Source organism: Bombina bombina, chromosome 2 (genome assembly GCF_027579735.1).
Source record: "Bombina bombina isolate aBomBom1 chromosome 2, aBomBom1.pri, whole genome shotgun sequence".
NCBI classification, from domain to species: domain Eukaryota; kingdom Metazoa; phylum Chordata; class Amphibia; order Anura; family Bombinatoridae; genus Bombina; species Bombina bombina.
In genome coordinates, this window is record NC_069500.1 from 1380388885 (window position 1) to 1380410884 (window position 22000).

Genomic DNA, 22000 nt, shown 5'->3' on the forward strand with positions numbered 1-22000 from the left:
AGACCGCCCCTGGCTCTGGGGCCTGTTGTGTGTAACATAATTATCAGAGATATCAGCAAAGGGCTACAGGGGAAAGTATGTCTGTTTGCAGATGATACAAACGTGTAATAAAGTAGATGTTCCAGGGAGGTGGACAAAATGAGAAGTGACGTACAAAAATTGGAAGATTGGACAAATTACTGGGATTTAAAGTTTAACACTGCCAAGTGCAAAATCATGCATTTAGGAAATAGAAAATCTAAATGTTAATTACAGACTTTACAAATGAGGAATGAGACTTGTGAATTATTATTTTAGATGATTTAAAATTTAGCAAACAATGTAGTATTGCAACAAGTAAGGCCAGTAGAATGCTTGAATTTATTGGTAGACGTATTTGCAGAAGAAATAGTAAGGTTCTTATGCCACTTTACAGATTATTAGTTAGGCCTTATCTTGAGTATAGTGTGCAAACTTGAATCTGTACAAAGGAGGGCTACCAAAATGGTACATGGTCTAAAAAATAAAACTTAGCAGGAAAGGCTCAATTACCTAAATATGAATAGCTTAGAGGAGAGAAGGGAAAGTGGTGATATGATAATAACTGTCAAGTATATTAAGGGGCTTAGTAAAGCTGAGGCTGTAAGTATTCCTCATAAAAAGAAAAATTCAAGAACAAGGGGTCATGATCTGAAGCAGAAGGGTAGTAGATTCAGGAGTAATTTGCGGAAAAACTTCTTTACAGAAAGGGTGATTGATTGATTCATGAAATAAACTTCCACAAGAGGTGGTTATCACAAAGACTGTGGGGACTTTAAGAATGCCTGGGATAGGCATAACATTATCCTACTAACTGGATGAGTTTATACTTTTAGGAAATATTGGGCAGACTTGTTGGGCCTATAGTTATCTGCCGTCAAAAGTTATGTTTCTATGTTTCTTCTGCATTCGGATCATCACAAATGATCTTAATGCACATGCCTAGTAGCTGTTACTCTAGAAACATTTGAACATTTTGCTCTAGTTTGTATAATAACTTTATTTCGTCTTTTGTATGGAGAGCAGGGCTTGTGAGCACTCTCACTACAATAAAAACCACTGTTTACTCACCTCCAGGTAGATGTTTGTTGTATTCTTCTTTAATTGTACTAGCAAGGTCATAATATTTGCATTTTTGAAGTGCTTTCAGCAAATCATCTACCCAAAAAGGTCTTCTTCGCATATGGTCAATGAAATGCCACAGAGTATTGGTATTGCCATGATTTTGCAAGTTTTGTCTAAGTTTCTCCTAAAATAAAACACATAAAACAATAGAGAAATAGAAATAGTATAATATACAGTTAATATATATACAAAATATCTCCAAATTCCAGCATACAAACCAGCACTTAAAGTTTGTAATCAGAAGTCTATGCTCCTTCCTTTGCTTTAACCCCTTCACTACCAAGACTTTCAGAGAAAAACTTGCCCAAAATACAGGAGACTTTTTAGCATTATTGCTATCACTCCACTTAAAAAGAAATAGAGCCTTGTTTTTTTTTTATTTACTTTTTTGGTTATTAGAAGGCCGCTAATTGCAGCTGCGCACATCACTTTGATTATTGCCGGCAGTGAAGGGGTTAATTAGGTAGCTTGTAAGGATAATTTTAGCTTTAGGGTAGATTTTACCCTCCCACCTGACACTTCCCACCCCCTAATACCTACCTGATCCCTCCCAAACAGCTCTCTTCCCTCCCTCACCCCCTACTGGTTACCCAGTCTAGTACTGGCAGACAGTCTGCCAATGTTAACATTTAAAGGGACATTAAACCCAATTTTTTTCTTTCATGATTCAGATAGAGAATACCATTTTAAACAACTTTCTAATTTACTTCTATTATCTAATTTGCTTCATTCTCTTGATATTCTTTCCTGAAAAGCATATCTAGATAGGCTCAGTAGCTTCTGATTGGTGGCTGCACATAGATGCCTCCTGTGATTGGCTCGCCCATGTGCATTGCTATCTATTTAAAAAACGATATCTAAAGAATGAAGCAAATTAGATAATAGAAGTAAATTGTATTATCTGTCTGAATTATGAAAGAAAACTTTTGGGTTTAATGTCCCTTTAAGGAATTTTTTTTCATTATTAAATTTAATATATATATATATATATATATATATATATATATATATATATAATGTAGTGTAGGATTCCCCCTTACCCTCCAACCTCCCTAATCCCCAACACATAGCTCTCTAACCCTCCCCTCTCTAACTAGTGCCCACCATCTTTGGTACTGGCAGTACATATGAAAAAAAAATGTCATTTTTTTTCTTCTTCTATTCTCTGTAATGTAGTGCCCCCCCCTCCCGCAATCATCATTAGTTAGGAAACCCCCTAGCCCACCTGTTTTTTGTAATGTAGCTCCCGAGTCCCCATCCCTCCCTCTACCTTTATTTATTTTTTTATCATCATCACACTTCCGCTGCCTCCCTCCCTCCTCTGCTGCTAGACCGCCCACCTGCCTCCCAGATTCCCTCCCGCACCTTCTGCTGGCACCAGCAGATGATTGTTACAGATGGTGACAATCTGTAACAATCTGGCATCTGCCCTCATATGGAACCGGAGCACTGATCGCACTCCAGTTTAATATGCAGGCAGATGCCTGGAGCTCAGAAACTCCAGCTCTCGACTGTAACTTAACAGACGAGACTGCTGGAGCTTCCTGAAGCTCCAACATATACAGTATATATGTTTTGTAGTACAGTAAGCAAAGTACTGCACAACGTATATATACGTCAATTTGGGTGTAGAGGTTAAGCGAATATCTCTTCATCAAAGAATACCACAGCAACAAAGCAAATGGGAAACATTTTTAGAATTGTATGCTCTGTCTGAATCACAAAAGAACATTTTTGGGTTTCATATCCCTTTATTCATGTGCTTTTGTACCAAATGTTTTAAATTTAAAGGGCCATAATACCCAAATGTTTAAACACTTGAAAGTGATGCAGCATAGCTGTAAAAAGCTAATTAGAAAATATCACCTGAACATGTCTATGTAAAAAAGAAAGATATTTTACCTCAAAAGTTCCTCAGTAGCCACCTCCCATTGTAAAGGATTTCTAAGCAGCATATTTGTATGCCTGTCCCGGGACAACTGAAAGAATGAGCTTCGTGCACTCTCATATTATTTTCAGGTAAAGGAAGCTTACTATGAAATCTCATGAGAGTTAAGTCAAATCTCATGAGATCACAGTAAGAGTTCATGACCTCAGCACTGCTGATGCTGATTGGCTGCTGTTCATTTCTTCATTTTTTTTTATTTTTTTACCTGCAGCTGGGAGCAGCTTAGTATAACTTTTTACACAGAACTTACTCTGCTGAGCTTAGGAAATTGTGAGGTAAAATATCTTCCTTTTTTACATAGAGATGCTTAGGTGATATTTTCCTGTCAGCTTTTTACAGTTATACTGCATCAGTTTCAAGTGATTTAGCATATGAGTATTATGTCCCTTTAAGTAGGGTATTCAGTTAAGTTAAATTAATTAAAGGGGTATATAACTCAGCTGTCATGCCTAGGCTGGCTCAGGAGGAACTGGTGATTGGTAGCTATGTCTTTTGTCATTGGATCACTAGCCCCCAGATGATCGAAAGTTCCACGAAGTGGCAAGATATTCAAAAGGGATCGGTCACCATGTCAAGAAAGCCGGCAAAATATTCCATGCAGCTGATATCAGTGTTTAAAGACAGTGTTGCCAAGAGGCATTTTACTAAACATCGCAATGGGTAGCGATGCTGGCGATATATTTCAAACAGCATTGCCACCCACATTAGCAATGTAAAGTAGATGATCTCTTTTAAATAAATCACGCAACCAAATAAACATACTGCAGCCTACAATAATAACCCCTAATCCGTCATAACCCGCCATCGCTATTAACCCCTAAACTGCTACATCCCCATCACAAACTACCCCGCTACACTATTAACCCCTAAGTCGCAATAACCCCTATACTACTTAACCCATAAACAGCCATTACCCCCTTAATAAACCCTATACGAAAAGTAAAACCTACTCGAAATATTTCCTTGAAAAGGGCATTTGTCGGGTAGTGCCCTAGGTAAAGTAATGCACATTTTAATAAAACCTATACTAAACACCAAAATAAACTACCCCGACCCCACCCACAAAAAACTATCTTTAAAAAAAAAACTACTCTAAAAATTGCCCTGAGAAGGGCATTTGTCGGGCATGCCCTGAAGTAATCATAGCTCTTTTGCTCAAACAGAAAAAACTCCCCACTGTATCCTAAAAATAAATCTGTTCAAATAACATGTCCTAAAAAATGCCCTGAAAAGGACAACAGTGATTAAACTAATTTGTTTGTTTTTTTAAATAGTTTTTATTGAGGTAATAAGACATACAGAAACAAACTCTTGTAAACCTCAAGGCAACACGCCTATTAACATACATCAGTGTTTATGCATCTAGCATAAAAGGCATGTCTGAGAGACCGTAAACATTATTAGAACTTAAACCATAAGGCAATATGCCTAGCCATGAGTAGTACCTCTTTTTACATACGTGCATTTTCAGATGGACATTTGGCATACAAAATAATATGCGATAGTTATTGGGCCTACTTTCGGTGGAAATTTCTAAATAAGAATGAATAGGCCTATAATTGTCCATAATATATACAACAGAATATATAATTAAACAAAGTGACACAGGAACAAGATTTGAATATGTTAATTGTCACCTGGATTATGCTTTCTCCTCAAAACTTTGTTAGGCCTGAGGGGAAATTGTACATATATATTGCGATAGCATCCAGGTGAGTAGGTAATACTTCTGATTATTGAGAAAAGTTATGTATATCGAGGCGACAGAGTAAAGGGAAGAAAAAAAAAAGGGGGGGGAAAGGGAAAGGAGGGGGGGTTAGGGGAAGTTTTCGTTAGGGGCAAAAAACATTTCATATTTGAACTGTTAGTGTGTTCTTGCAATTGTTATTACATCTTAATTATTTGTTCGCTTTCTCCCAGTTTTCCCAAATTATCCAAACCTGACCATGTAGGGCCAGTTTACCCATGCATCTCAAAGAGAACTCTTCCATTGAGCAAATGTATTCAATGATATCTCAGCCAACACCTTGCTATTGCTAGTTTTGTGGCCAGGAGTATGACAACACATACGCCTAGATTTAGAGTTTTGTCGGTAAAGACCCGCAGTGCTAACGCTGCTTGTTTTTCCAGCGCACCCTTAAGCCAACGCTGGTATTTAGAGTTGTCTGAATGGCTGCGTTAGCCTCAGAAAAGGGAGCGTTGAGCATAATTTAGCTCCACTTCAACCCTCAATACCAGCATTGCCTACGGTAGCGGTAAGCTGGAAAAACGTGCTCGTGCACGATATCCCCATAGGAAACAATGGGGCTCAGCTGGCTGAAAAAAAACCTAACACCTGCAAAAAAGCAGCGTTCAGCTTCTAACGCAGCCCCATTGTTTCCTATGGGGAAACACTCTCTAAGTTTACACCTAACACCCTAACATGTACCCCGAGTCTAAACACCCCTAACCTTATACTTATTAACCCCTAATCTGCCGCCCCCGCTATCGCTGACACCTACATTATATTATTAACCCCTAATCTGCCGCACCGGACACTGCCGAAACCTATATTATAGCTATGAACCCCTAATCTACTGCCCCTAACATCGCCGACACCTATATTATATTTATTACCCCCTAAACTGCCCCCCCAACGTCGCCGCCACCTACCTACACTTATTAACCTCTAATCTGCCGACCGGACCTCGCCGCTACTATAATAAATGTATTAACCCCTAAACCGCCGTACTCCCGCCTCGAAAACACTATAATACATTTTATTAACCCCTAATCTGCCCTCCCTAACATCGCCGCTACCTACCTACAAATAGTAACCCCTAATCTGCCGCCCCCACCGTCGCCGCTACTATAATAAAGTTATTAACCCCTAAACCTAAGTATAACCCTAACCCTAACACCCCCCTAACTTAAATATAATTTAAATTAATCTAAATAAATTTACTATAATTAAATAAATTATTCCTATTTAAAACTAAATACTTACCTATAAAATAAACCCTAATATAGCTACAATATAACTAATAGTTACATTGTAGCTATTTTAGGATTTATATTTATTTTACAGGCAACTTTGTATTTATTTTAACTAGGTACAATAGCTATTAAATAGTTAATAACTATTTAATAGCTACCTAGTTAAAATAATTACAAAATTACCTGTAAAATAAATCCTAACCTAAGTTACAAATACACCTAACACTACACTATCAATAAATTAATTAAATAAATTACCTACAATTAGCTAAACTAAAATGCAATTAAATAAACTAATCAAAAAACAAACAAACACTAAATTACAGAAAATAAAAAATATTTACAAGACGTTTAAACTAATTACACCTAATCTAAGGCCACTAATAAAATAAATGTCATGCAAGATGGCGTCCCTCGAATTCCGATTGGCTGATAGGATTCTATCAGCCAATTCGGAATTAATGTAAGAAAAATCTGATTGGCTGATTGAATCAGCCAATCAGATTGAGGTTCAATCCGATTGGCTGATCCTATCAGTCAATCGGATTGACCTCGCATTCTATTGGCTGTTCCAATAGAATGCAAGGTCAATCCGATGGGCTGATTGGATAAACCAATCGGATTGAACTTCAATCTGATTGGCTGATTCAATCAGCCAATCAGATTTTTCTTACATTAATTCTGAATTGGCTGATAGAATCCTATCAGCCAATTGGAATTCGAGGGACGCCATCTTGCATGACGTCCCTTAAAAAGGAACCATCATTCGCCGTTAGTCCGTCGGTTGAAGAGGATGGCTCTGCATCGGAAGTATGGAAGATGGCTCCGCTCCGGATGGATGAAGATAGAAGACCCCACTTGGATGAAGCCTTCTACCGGATGGAGGACGTCTTCTTGCCCCCCTTGGATGAAGACTTCTACCGGATGGTGGACCTCTTCTTGCCCCGCTTGGATGAAGACTTCTACCGGATGGAGGACCTCTTCTTGCCCCGCTTGGATGAAGACTTCTACCGGATGGAGGAGCTCTTGTTGCTCCGCTTGGATGAAGAATTCGGCTTGGCTGGGTGAGGACTCAAGGTAGGGAGATCTTCAGGGGCTTAGTGTTAGGTTTATTTTAAGGTGGGTTTGGGTTAAATTAGAGGTATGTGGGTGGTGGGTTGTAATGTTGGGGGGGGTATTGTATGTTTTTTTTTACAGGCAAAAGAGCTGAACTTCTTGGGGCATGCCCCGCAAAGGGCCCTGTTCAGGGCTGGTAAGGTAAAAGAGCTTTGAACTTTAGTAATTTAGAATAGGGTAGGGAATAGGGTATAATACATAGGGTAGGATTCATGCCACAGGAGGGATCCGAACCTGCATCAGAAGACAGGGTGGGTGGTGATGGCGTCATCACCGTGCTGTAGTTACACAGCTGCATCCCTAGCAACAGGAGGACCGCCTGCATCCGTGGCAACGGCCACAGCAGAGCGAAGGAGCGGCGTGACAATAAGTAAAGTTAAAAATCTCTTAAAATTACATATATTAGAGTCATGAAACTTTAATTCCTTTACAACAACTTAATTTAACCAAGTTCTGCAAATAAAGAAAATGTTTCCTGTGGTATTTAGTATTCAGGATGATAAAGTGTAGAGTTAGGAATAAGAACAATCACAAGCACCAGTGTGGGCTTGTCCATAATCCTCAAGTTCCAAAAGGCAGCTTAAATGTCGCAAAGGCCCAGTAAATTAATCTTGCAAAATTGAAGGTCTGGGACCTGAAATGGGCAGCACAGAAATTCTAAGTGCCAAATTAATAACCAGGTCAAGGTGTAATAGGACACATCCTGTGAAAGCGTATGTGTGCGTGTGTATAAGTCTATGAGAGATTGATGATACAATTATTAAAGGGGTAGTATACACCAATTTTCATTTAACTGCATGTAATAGACACTACTTTAAAGAAGACTATGCACAGATTCTGAAAAAAAAAATACAGTATAAACCCTTTTTAAAACTTACTTAGAAGCTCCCAATTTAGCACTGTTGATGAGGTTAGGCTGAGACAGTCACTGAAAGGGGCTGAGAGCAGACCCCCCTCCCCTGCATATGAAAAGACCTATTATACAAACAGACGCAATCTGAAGTCTGTATACAGTACATCATTATACATCTAAAACTTTGAGGCTTGGTTAGGACTCAGCAAAATGTTATTTGAAAATAAGAAAAACTATACATTTTTACAAAAACAATCCATGGGCTATATAAATGGATCATATGCAACACATTTATACAAAGAAAATCTAGTACCAAAATGCCTCTAGATAAATAACCTGGGCTGGGGTGTCTAGTTACTACAAATATATTCTTTTGTGAATCGGTTTTGGATTCTATAAAACCTACAGTTCAAGCATTGCAAATCTTGCAAACTTTTAGCAATATACCTATGTTGATCAACCTTGCAATATCTGGTCTTTATTTGCTATGAATTACTTTGAAACCTAGACATATGAGGTATTCCTAAAATCAGGACAAGATAAACTGTTATGAGGTATTTTTCTTTAGCTACACAAGTTGTGTTGAAATTATTATAAATAAAATATGCCAAAAATGCATTTTTCTCCCATTTTATATGATTAAATTCATATTTATTGTTATTTTATATACTCATATAGGGTATATACAGTATATATATATATAGGCTTACCATAATTTTTAGAGGTGAAACTGGGACCACCTGGTGCGGTGCCAGTGGGGTGTGGTCAGGAGCATGGTGAAGGGGGCGTGGCAATTACCGGTCCTTTTAAAGTAGTAGCTTTTATGTGTGTAATGTTTCGTGGATACTCTACCCTTCCTCAGTCAAACAAGTGAATCACACAGTTTAAATAGACCATAACACCACCCCCTAGTGAAAAAGGCACCATTACGTTGTCATGGCAAATAAATCCTTAATCTAAATCTCAGATTATAAATAATGCCAAACATCAAGCATAATTATCACTTTCATAATTATCACTTTCACAATTTAATATCTGCAGTGTAATAAGTGTTTTATGTGTCTAAGGAACAGAGCCAAATACTGATAAGGCATAAATACAACATTGAATGAAATAAGTAAAAAAGAAACACGTACTGTTTAAGAGGCTACTCTATACCATAATGCAGGAAGATTACAGCCAAAATGCTATCCTGCATGAAGTAAAGCAAGATCCAGGCCAAAAATCCTTCCTGTCTGTACTTCCTGGTCATACCCATATGATTCCCCTAAAGGTGTATTACCGGCAATGACACCAGGGGTCGGGGGTGGGGTGTGTTAAATTCTTAGAAAAATAAACCAAGTAGTACTACAAAATTAAAAAAAAACCTATGCTCACTCAGCCTGTATTACTAAATGTAAACTTTGAAGGACACGAACGTTAAGCTAAGCAGGGCTGTATGTAACAAAGTATCAGCATCCAACTATGCTGGAGAGCCACAGTCCAGTCATTTTGAATAATGTGTCTGGGTTTCAGGTGCGCTGAAACCCGGACACATGATTTGAAACCTGGAGGTGGCAACCCTACTGGGACAGAATGAACAACTGGGTGGGACACTGGGACAGCGCCTCAAAACCGGGACAATCCCAGTAAAAGTGGGACTTCTGGTAAGCCTATATATATATATATATATATATATATATTTCTTTTGCATGATGTACCGAGTCCACGGATTCATCCTAACTTGTGGGATATTGTCCTTCCTGACAGGAAGTAGCAAAGAGATCACCACAGCAAAGCTGTCTATATAGCTCCCCCCTTAACTCCACCCCCCAGTCATTATCTTTGCTGGCTCTAAACAGGAAGAGTAAAGAGAAGAGGTGTTAAACTGTTAGTTTTATTTTATCTTCAATCAAGTGTTCGTTATTTTTAAATGGTACCGGTGTTTTACTATTTACTCTCAGGCAGGACATAGATGAAGATTTCTGCCTGGAGGATGATGATCTTAGCATTTGTAACTAAGGTCCACTGCTGTTCCCACATGAGCTGAGGAGTACAGGAAAACTTCAGTGTGAGGAACGGTTTCTTGCTATACAGCAATGAGGTATGTTCAGTCATATTTTCTGCAGAGACTGTGTTAACTCAGAAAGGCTGACAGTGTTCCCATTAGGGGAAGGGTAAGCAGTAATCCTAGTGTTATCAGAGGTTTTTACTAGCTTGCATAAAGGGTTAATTTTTTGTGGGCACTCACGCCTAGATTTAGAGTTTTGCGGCCAAAGGGGTGCGTTAGCTACGCATGGTTTTTTCCCCCCGCACCTTTTAAACAACGCTGGTATTTAGAGTTCTCAGAAGAGCTGCGTTAGGCTCCAAAAAGGGAGCGTACAGGCATATTTACCGCCACTGCAACTCTCAATACCAGCGTTGCTTACGGACGCGGCCAGCTTCAAAAACGTGCTCGTGCACGATTCCCCCTAGGAAACAATGGGGCAGTTTGAGCTAAAAAAAAAAACTAACACCTGCAAAAAAGCAGCGTTCAGCTCCTAACGCAGCCCCATTGTTTCCTATGGGGAAACACTCTCTAAGTCTGCACCTAACACCTTAACATGTACCCGGAGTCTAAACACCCCTAAACTTACACTTATTAACCCCTAATCTGCCGACCCCGCTATTGCTGACCCCTGCATATTATTTTTAACTCCTAATCTGCTGCTCCGTACACCGCCGCAACCTACGTTATCCCTATGTACCCCTAATCTGCTGCCCCTAACACCGCCGACCCCTATATTATATTTATTAACCCCTAATCTGCCGCCCCCAACAACGCCGCCACCTACCTACAATTATTGACCCCTAATCTGCCGACCGGACCTCACCGCTACTCTAATAAATGTATTAACCCCTAAAGCTAAGTCTAACCCTAACACTAACACCAACCTAAGTTAAATATAATTTTATTCTAACGAAATAAAATAATTCTTATTAAATAAATTATTCCTATTTAAAGCTAAATACTTACCTGTAAAATAAACCCTAATATAGCTACAATATAAATAATAATTATATTGTAGCTATTTTAGGATTTATATTTATTTTACAGGCAACATTGTATTTATTTTAACCAGGTACAATAGCTATTAAATAGTTAATAACTGAAGGGGCAGAGCCAGCTGCCAACATGGACGGTCGTTAATATCTGGAGCTCTGATCACAAATAATCTAAAGAGGCCACCTACTTCTTCATACTAGGTTAACAACTATTGTAACGGCCTCCTAATAGTCCTTAGTCTCCACTGAACCTAATTTACATCTTCTCAGACACGACTATCCCTGCTATAACTATTAGATTGAGTGCAGAGGGTGCAAAGGTCTGCGGCCCTCTATACGTACTGAACATGGAGACATCCTACCTCACACTGCGGTCCGTACTTGAACACCTACATGCTAAGCTGGATGTTCACTATGAGGATCTTATTGCAGTATGCAGTGGTACAGACAGAGTTTGCCAGCCTTCCCTAACGAAGTTATGGCTACTCCCACTGGGAATGGACCTCAAAGCATGGCGCTTCAAAATGGAACCCCTCCAGGACACCCTGAACCGGAGGAGAACAGTACACCGCTCCCAGCGGTAGAGGTGCTCAACGAGAGTCAGCCGGGGGTGAACACGATGCATATCCCTACACTAGTGAAATGTCAAGATCCTGAGACTCTGTCCGTTAGCTATGTCTGCCCGGTTCCCTGCGCCACTAACCTGTACCCAGAGCAGTCTATGGCTCACGCGTGTACCGGGAGCCTGGAGTCCCATGGTATTCTTGACTTCGTTGGTTGTCATGGCGGTACAGCTTCACACGGTCCCCCTCTGAACACATGTGGCTTGTCGATATTTGTTTCAATGCCGGATGGAACTCGGTCAGTCCTGATGCGGCCGTTGAGCGGTCTCAGTCTCCAGAGTATCGGGCAGCATGGAAATTGGTCACGGTTAGGCATTGGATAACTTGGAGATTTTCAGCGGTACTGGGTGTCTGAATAGTATATGGAGGGTCTGATACGCTTTACCTCTGTCCCTTGACACTTTTATTCACACAACATTTCTGCTACAATTCTATGTACTTATTTCTCCAGGGTAATCTCTTATGACAATGCCTCCTGCGGCTGTTTGCTAAGCTTGTTAGGCTAAAAGTGTTAATGCCTATTTAATGTTATCTTTGGACTATTCTTTCACTGCACAGGAACAGACCACCACCACCACTGGGAGAGACTTTATACAGTCAAGTTAGACGTTATATACAGAGGGTGACTGTAGCCCATGTACGATTTTACCTATGATGTTATGTGCCACTGTAGGGGGATAAGATAGATGAAGTCATCTTGATATTTAGGTCTGCTTTTAGCACAGGGCCTTTAAATGCAGCATACCATATTATTTGGTGCTTGTATATAGGTTCTGTCACTGTAGGAGGTGTATAGTATATACAATTAATCCGGCGACAGGAGATTGAACAGCTATATAACCTGTTATCTACCATTTATATGTTATATTCCAAAGCATTCAGCGTAGTTGATATGATCTTATTTTAGCTGTTCATGCAGGCTATCCCTCTCTTGTAAAAGCTGAGACATAGATGTTAACAAGATCCAGCCATCGCTAACATTAATAATCACTAACATTCATGGGACTGTGCTCATTCTACAACAAGTTTCCTGTTTCTGCCCTAATTTTTAATGTTGTTTAATGATGTATGTTTTCCCCCTTACCGTGCTTATTTTTCTTTTTAAATTATGATATTGGGGGGGAAATGCTATATCTCATAGAACTGTTTTTACCTAAGGGGTGAACTGCTAGTCATTCAAATATCCTGATCTTGGTGATCTAGTTTATTTCTTTTACAAGTTTTATTATACTTTTTCTATGTGTGTTTGTTTTATGGGTGATCTTAATATGTACTAAATGGTTTAGATCATATTTGCATAGCATGCTTAATGTTATGGTTATGGTTTTTATGTTATTCTCTCGTAAGCTACCCATACTTGAGTTACCCTAGATCATTTCAAATGTATACCCTAAGATAGATGTTCTCCTTAGCCTGGGATACAAGTTACTATTGTTATGTATGTGGTTCACTTTATTTTAGTCACTTCAGTAACTCATTACTCTACCTTCTCCCTTATGCACCCCACTCAGCCTTCCCTAGACCTTATATTATAGGTCATAAAGGCAGGTCTCTACGTCTAGGTAGCCATATCACAATACTTACAGCCCAGGTCATATCCTTATATCAAGAGTCCTCCTTTTAACAATAATTTCGGTCCTATATAAACTCACACTTATGACTGTAACTTATGTAGGATATTCTGGTAATATAAATGTAGTAACAGACCCATATATTTCCTCAGGGCTATTATTATCATTTTGAATATATCTCTAACTTATTAGCCAGCACAGTATTTAACATAGGTCCATATTACACATGTATGATGTGCTTTTCCTCCTGTTATCCCTTACTACCTAATAAGTCCCACACGCTTTAGGAGCTACTTGTATGCCTCTCTCTTGGGTACAGTTTTTAGTCTAGGTTTACTTCAGGCACTCTCTGAATGCCCTACACCTGTTGTTACTTAGGAGAGATTACTCACTATGTTCTCCCAGACAGATATTTCATGTTCATCCATTATGTTTGTCATTGTATGTACATGTGCCATATATCTACAGTGGTTAGGCTCCTAACACTGACCCCTTTTCAAAACATACCCACTTAACTCTTAGCAGAATGCTCTTGCTCCTTCACAGAATTCTATGTTTACTGGGACAATTGGATACAAGTGGTTTACATAGTGCAAAGCCCTAACATGTACTATGTACAAAGCACCAAATCTACTAGTCTCAATAGGGCCCACCATGTTAGATAGTTACTCTCTCTATATCTATCAGGACTGGGATTCTTATCTGAAAATATAAGAGATATAATTTATTAAGATAGCAGCCTATAACTATATTTATAGTTAGGAGATCTTCAGCTTGGGCAGCGACTTGGATTAGTTCTTTATATTTAATATTTATAGTGGAGTGCACTGGGTTCTACGGCTGGGACCCCGGGGTCTCACTACTTATCATTCATTATATCTAACCTAACACTAGGCTCTATTTACAGTGAAATAGATCAGTTACTGCACATCATACGAAGCAGCACATATCATTTCCTGCTGTTCCCAGACTGCGGGTACTATCTTTTGAGCTTTCTTTTGTCCATCACACACAACAGATAGGTATTTTTCTATGAGCTAAGATTTTTTTAGACTAGACCCTGCCCCTCCTTTTTGTTAAACCAACAGAAAATTAATCCCCCAAGAACTCATCCCTATACTCAGACAGCATGACCTTTACTCTTCCCTCCTGCTATACCATCTTGACTTCCTAAATGGCTTTGCTCCCCATCAAATCCCACCCCCCACTCTATTTCATCTACTTAACTATGCTCACCATATATACACTTGAATGATTTTTTCGCAATTATATAATTCATTAGTCTTAAATTAACGCTTCAAGCTACTTTTAACTTGCAGGAGTTGTTTTCCAACTAGACCATACAACACCTGAGCAGTAGTTACCATAACTCAATTTATAATACAGAAAATGAGGTACTTACCATACAGACTTCACATCATTCTTCACTACTTTTCATTATATCTAAACTAAAATACTTGTCTGCACAATACTTCATGGATCACTATATCCTTCTTTTTTCATGTATACCAATATCATATCTTTGTCGACAATTGTGATATTACTAGAATTGTAACTTTTTAGTTTGTAGTGTGAGCAATTTGTCTCTAGAACGTTAAAGTCTGATCACTTGATGTATGTTCCGAACACCTCAATAAAAAACTTTATTTAAAAAAAAAAAAATAGTTAATAACTATTTAATAGTTACCTAGTTAAAATAATTAAAAAAATTACCTGTAAAATAAATCCTAACCTAAGTTACAATTAAACCTAACACTACACTATCAATAAATTAATGAAATAAACTATCTTCAATTATCTACAATTAAATCAACTAAACTGAATTACAAAAAAAAACCCCACTAAATTACAAAAAAAAACTAACACTAAATTACAAACAAAAAAAAGATTACAAGAATTTTAAACTAATTACACCTACTCTAAGCCCCCTAAAAAAATAACAAAGCCCCCCAAAATAAAAAAATGCCCATACCCTACTCTAAAATAAAAATTTAACAGCTCTTTTACCTTACCAGCCCTTAAAAGGGCCTTTTGCGGGGCATGCCCCAAAGAAAACAGCTCTTTTACATTTAAATAAACATACAATACCCCCCCCAACATTACAACCCACCACCCACATACCCCTAATCTAACCCAAACACCCCTTAAAAAACCTAACACTAAGCCCCTGAAGATCTTCCTACCTTATCTTCACCACGACGGGTATCACCGATCCATCCAGAAGAGGGTCCGAAGTCTTCATCCTATCCGGCAAGAAGAGGTCCAGAAGAGGGTCCGAAGTCTTCATCCTATCCGGCAAGAAGAGGGCATCCGGACCGGTAGACATCTTCATCCAGGCGGCATCTTCTATCTTCTTCCATCCGGCGCTCTCCTAACGACGTCCTAAGTCCGAATGAAGGTTTCTTTAAATGACGTCATCCAAGATGGCGTCCCTCAAATTCCTATTGGCTGATAGGATTCTATCAGCCAATCGGAATTAAGGTAGGAAAAATCTGATTGGCTGATTGAATCAGCCAATCAGATTCAAGTTCAATCGGATTGGCTGTTCCGATCAGCCAATAGAATGCGAGCTCAATCTGATTGGCTGATCCAATCAGCCAATTGGATTGAACTTGAATCTGATTGGCTGATTCAATCAGCCAATCAGATTTTTCCTACCTTAATTCCGATTGGCTGATAGAATCCTATCAGCCAATAGGAATTTGAGGGACGCCATCTTGGATGACGTCATTTAAAGGAACCTTCATTCGGACTTAGGACGTCGTTAGGAGAGGATGGATCTGCGTCGGCTGCTTCAAGATGGTCCCGCTCCACGCCGGATAGAAGAAGATAGAAGATGCCGCCTGGATGAAGATGTCTACCGGTCCGGATGCCCTCTTCTTGCCGGATAGGATGAAGACTTCGGACCCTCTTCTGGACTTCTTCTTGCCAGATAGGATGAAGACTTCGGAGCCTCTTCTGGACGGATCAGTGATACCCGGCGTGGTGAAGATAAGGTAGGAAGATCTTCAGGGGCTTAGTGTTAGGTTTTTTAAGGGGGGTTTGGGTTAGATTAGGGGTATGTGGGTGGTGGGTTGTAATGTGGGGGGGGGGTATTGTATGTTTATTTAAATGCAAAAGAGCTGTTTTCTTTGGGGCATGCCCCACAAAAGGCCCTTTTAAGGGCTGGTAAGGTAAAAAAGCTGTTCAATTTTTATTTTAGAATAGGTTAGGGCATTTTTTTATTTTGGGGGGCTTTGTTATTTTTTTAGGGGGCTTAGAGTAGGTGTAATTAGTTTAAAATTCTTGTAATCTTTTTTTATTTTTTGTAATTTAGTGGGGGTTTTTTTGTAATTTAGTGTTTGTTTTGTTTTGTAATTTAGTTTAGTTGATTTAATTGTAGATAATTGTAGATAGTTTATTTAATTAATTTATTGATAGTGTAGTGTTAGGTTTAATTGTAACTTAGGTTAGGATTTATTTTACAGGTAATTTTGTAATTATTTTAACTAGGTAACTATTAAATAGTTATTAACTATTTAATAGCTATTGTTCCTGGTTAAAATAAATACAAAGTTGCCAGTAAAATAAATATTAATCCTAAAATAGCTACAATATAATTATTATTTATATTGTAGCTATATTAGGGTTTATTTTACAGGTAAGTATTTAGCTTTAAATAGGAATAATTTATTTAATAAAATTTATTTTATTTCGTTAGATTTAAATTATATTTAACTTAGGGGGGGTGTTAGTGTTAGGGTTAGACTTAGCTTTAGGGGTTAATACATTTATTAGAGTAGCGGCGAGGTCCGGTCGGCAGATTAGGGGTTAATACTTGAAGTTAGGTGTCGGCGATGTTAGGGAGGGCAGATTAGGGGTAAATACTATTTATTTTAGGGTTTTTGAGGCGGGACTGAGGCGGATAAGGGGTTAATACATTTATTATAGTAGCGGTGAGGTCCGGTCGGCAGATTAGGGGTTAATAATTGTAGGTAGGTAGCGGCGAGGTTGGGGGGGCAGATTAGGGGGTAAAAAATATTATGTAGGGGTCGGCGGTGTTAGGGGCAGCAGATTAGGGGTACATAGGGATAATGTAGGTTGCGGCGGTGTGTGGTCGGCAGATTAGGGGTTAAAAAAATTAATAGAGTGGCGGCGATGTGGGGGGCCTCGGTTTAGGGGTACATAGGTAGTTTATGGGTGTTAGTGTACTTTAGAGCACAGTAGTTAAGAGCCTTATGAACCGGCGTTAGCCCAGAAAGCTCTTAACTCCTGGCTTTTTTCTGCGGCTGGAGTCTTGTCGTTAGATTTCTAACGCTCACTTCAGCCGAGACTCTAAATACCGGCGTTAGAAAGATCCCATTGAAAAGATAGGATACGTAATTGACGTAAGGGGATCTGCGGTATGGAAAGGTCGCGGCTGGAAAGTGAGCGTTAGACCCTTTCCTGACTGACTCTAAATACCAGCAGGCAGCCAAAACCAGCGTTAGGACCCCCTAACGCTGGTTTTGACGGCTAAAGCAGAACTCTAAATCTAGGCGTCAGTTTGTTATGTGAATTTGGGACAAACGTTTTAGTGTCTGGGAGTAACATTTTCTGTTTTATGGGAAATTTGCTTGAGAGTTCTTTGAGGTTGTTTATAACCCACATGGCTTTCAGGCCATGTGGGTTATAAACCCCATATTATCGTTAATAAGGGCAGGTAGGGCCACAGCAGAGCTGTGGCAAGGTGCTTATAGGGGTTTTTAACCGGTTTTAGACAAATTTCAATCCGTTTTTTTCATTTGGGGGTTTATTGCTTATTAACTTGTGGTGCAATCCTTCTAAAGCTTAGTGGGTACACTGTTAAAATTTCAGAAAAATTGAAGCAATTTTAACCTGTTTTGCAGTTTGTGTATGCCTTTTTTCTCTTAAAGGCACAGTACCATTTTTGCAAATTGTGTTTTTTTCATTAAATAAAGTGTTTTCCAAGATTGCTTGCTTTATTACTAGTCGGTTACATGTCTGACACTGAGGAAACTCATTGTTCAATTTGTTTAGAAGCCATTGTGGAACCCCCTCTTAGAATGTGTCCCACTTGTACTGATATGTCTATAAATTGCAAACAGCATATTTTGACTTATAAAAGTTTGGCATTAGATGATTCTCAGACAGAAGGAAATCAGGTTTTGCCATCTAGTTCTCCCCAAGTGTCACAACCAGTAACGCCCACACAAGCGACGCCAAGTACTTCTAGTACGTCTAATTCTTTCACCTTGCAAGATATGGCTTCAGTTATGAATACTACCCTCACACAGGTTTTATCTAAGCTGCCTGGGTTGCAAGGGAAGCGCAGTAGCTCTGGGTTAAGAACAAATGCTGAGCCTTCTGACGCTTTAGTAGCCGTATCCGATATTCCCTCACAATGTTCTGAAGTAGGGATGAGGGATTTGCTGTCTGAGGGAGAGATTTCTGATTCAGGAAAGATGTTCTCTCAGACAGATTCAGATATGACGGCATTTAAATTTAAGCTAGAGCACCTCCACTTATTGCTCAGGGAGGTTTTAGCTACTCTGGATGATTGTGACCCTATTGTAGTTCCAGAGAAATTGTGTAAAATGGACAAATATTTAGAAGTTCCGGTTTACACTGATGTGTTTCCGGTCCCTAAGAGGATTTCGGACATTGTTACTAAGGAGTGGGATAAACCAGGTATTCCGTTCTCTCCCCCTCCTGTTTTTAAGAAAATGTTTCCCATTTCTGACACCATAAAGGACTCATGGCAGACGGTCCCTAAGCTGGAGGGAGCTATTTCTACCCTGGCTAAGCGTACAACTATACATATTGAAGACAGTTGTGCTTTCATTGACCCTATGGATAAAAAATTAGAGGGTCTCCTAAAGAAAAACAGAATTTATGTTTACCTGATAAATTACTTTCTCCAACGGTGTGTCCGGTCCACGGCGTCATCCTTACTTGTGGGATATTCTCTTCCCCAACAGGAAATGGCAAAGAGCCCAGCAAAGCTGGTCACATGATCCCTCCTAGGCTCCGCCTACCCCAGTCATTCGACTGACGTTAAGGAGGAATATTTGCATAGGAGAAACCATATGGTACCGTGGTGACTGTAGTTAAAGAAAATAAATTATCAGACCTGATTAAAAAAACCAGGGCGGGCCGTGGACCGGACACACCGTTGGAGAAAGTAATTTATCAGGTAAACATAAATTCTGTTTTCTCCAACATAGGTGTGTCCGGTCCACGGCGTCATCCTTACTTGTGGGAACCAATACCAAAGCTTTAGGACACGGATGAAGGGAGGGAGCAAATCAGGTCACCTAAATGGAAGGCACCACGGCTTGCAAAACCTTTCTCCCAAAAATAGCCTCAGAAGAAGCAAAAGTATCAAACTTGTAAAATTTGGTAAAAGTGTGCAGTGAAGACCAAGTCGCTGCCCTACATATCTGATCAACAGAAGCCTCGTTCTTGAAGGCCCATGTGGAAGCCACAGCCCTAGTGGAATGAGCTGTGATTCTTTCGGGAGGCTGCCGTCCGGCAGTCTCGTAAGCCAATCTGATGATGCTTTTAATCCAAAAAGAGAGAGAGGTAGAAGTTGCTTTTTGACCTCTCCTTTTACCGGAATAAACAACAAACAAGGAAGATGTTTGTCTAAAATCCTTTGTAGCATCTAAATAGAATTTTAGAGCGCGAACAACATCCAAATTGTGCAACAAACGTTCCTTCTTTGAAACTGGTTTCAGACACAGAGAAGGTACGATAATCTCCTGGTTAATGTTTTTGTTAGAAACAACTTTTGGAAGAAAACCAGGTTTAGTACGTAAAACCACCTTATCTGCATGGAACACCAGATAAGGAGGAGAACACTGCAGAGCAGATAATTCTGAAACTCTTCTAGCAGAAGAAATTGCAACTAAAAACAAAACTTTCCAAGATAATAACTTAATATCAACGGAATGCAAGGGTTCAAACGGAACCCCCTGAAGAACTGAAAGAACTAAATTGAGACTCCAAGGAGGAGTCAAAGGTTTGTAAACAGGCTTAATTCTAACCAGAGCCTGAACAAAGGCTTGAACATCTGGCACAGCGGCCAGCTTTTTGTGAAGTAACACAGACAAGGCAGAAATCTGTCCCTTCAGGGAACTTGCAGATAATCCTTTTTCCAATCCTTCTTGAAGGAAGGATAGAATCCTAGGAATCTTAACCTTGTCCCAAGGGAATCCTTTAGATTCACACCAACAGATATATTTTTTCCAAATTTTGTGGTAAATCTTTCTAGTTACAGGCTTTCTGGCCTGAACAAGAGTATCGATAACAGAATCTGAGAACCCTCGCTTCGATAAGATCAAGCGTTCAATCTCCAAGCAGTCAGCTGGAGTGAAACCAGATTCGGATGTTCGAACGGACCCTGAACAAGAAGGTCTCGTCTCAAAGGTAGCTTCCAAGGTGGAGCCGATGACATATTCACCAGATCTGCATACCAAGTCCTGCGTGGCCACGCAGGAGCTATCAAGATCACCGACGCCCTCTCCTGATTGATCCTGGCTACCAGCCTGGGGATGAGAGGAAACGGCGGGAACACATAAGCTAGTTTGAAGGTCCAAGGTGCTACTAGTGCATCCACTAGAGCCGCCTTGGGATCCCTGGATCTGGACCCGTAGCAAGGAACTTTGAAGTTCTGACGAGAGGCCATCAGATCCATGTCTGGAATGCCCCACAGCTGAGTGACTTGGGCAAAGATTTCCGGATGGAGTTCCCACTCCCCCGGATGCAATGTCTGACGACTCAGAAAATCCGCTTCCCAATTTTCCACTCCTGGGATGTGGATAGCAGACAGGTGGCAGGAGTGAGACTCCGCCCATAGAATGATGTTGGTCACTTCTTCCATCGCCAGGGAACTCCTTGTTCCCCCCTGATGGTTGATGTACGCAACAGTTGTCATGTTGTCTGATTGAAACCGTATGAACTTGGCCCTCGCTAGCTGAGGCCAAGCCTTGAGAGCATTGAATATCGCTCTCAGTTCCAGAATATTTATCGGTAACAGAGATTCTTCCCGAGACCAAAGACCCTGAGCTTTCAGGGATCCCCAGACCGCGCCCCAGCCCATCAGACTGGCGTCGGTCGTGACAATGACCCACTCTGGTCTGCGGAATGTCATCCCTCGTGACAGGTTGTCCAGGGACAGCCACCAACGGAGTGAGTCTCTGGTCCTCTGATTTACTTGTATCTTCGGAGACAAGTCTGTATAGTCCCCATTCCACTGACTGAGCATGCACAGTTGTAATGGTCTTAGATGAATGCGCGCAAAAGGAACTATGTCCATTGCCGCTACCATCAACCCGATCACTTCCATGCACTGAGCTATGGAAGGAAGAGGAACGGAATGAAGTATCCGACAAGAGTCTAGAAGTTTTGTTTTTCTGGCCTCTGTCAGAAAAATCCTCATTTCTAAGGAGTCTATTATTGTTCCCAAGAAGGGAACCCTTGTTGACGGAGATAGAGAACTCTTTTCCACGTTCACTTTCCATCCGTGAGATCTGAGAAAGGCCAGGACAATGTCCGTGTGAGCCTTTGCTTGAGGAAGGGACGACGCTTGAATCAGAATGTCGTCCAAGTAAGGTACTACAGCAATGCCCCTTGGTCTTAGCACAGCTAGAAGGGACCCTAGTACCTTTGTGAAAATCCTTGGAGCAGTGGCTTATCCGAAAGGAAGCGCCACGAACTGGTAATGTTTGTCCAGGAATGCGAACCTCAGGAACCGATGATGTTC

The 22000-nt window shown here is 40.1% G+C and overlaps 1 protein-coding gene across 3 annotated transcripts in view; it reads right to left on the reverse strand.

Annotated features, from left to right (window-relative positions):
- MAVS (mitochondrial antiviral signaling protein) overlaps positions 1–22000 on the reverse strand; it is a 243496-nt gene that overhangs the window by 119237 nt on the left and 102259 nt on the right. For all 3 annotated transcript variants that reach the window (XM_053704305.1, XM_053704304.1, XM_053704303.1), the window contains exon 3: positions 1090–1267. In XM_053704305.1, coding sequence (XP_053560280.1) covers positions 1090–1267 — 178 coding nt within the window. The remainder of the gene's footprint in view (positions 1–1089; positions 1268–22000) is intronic.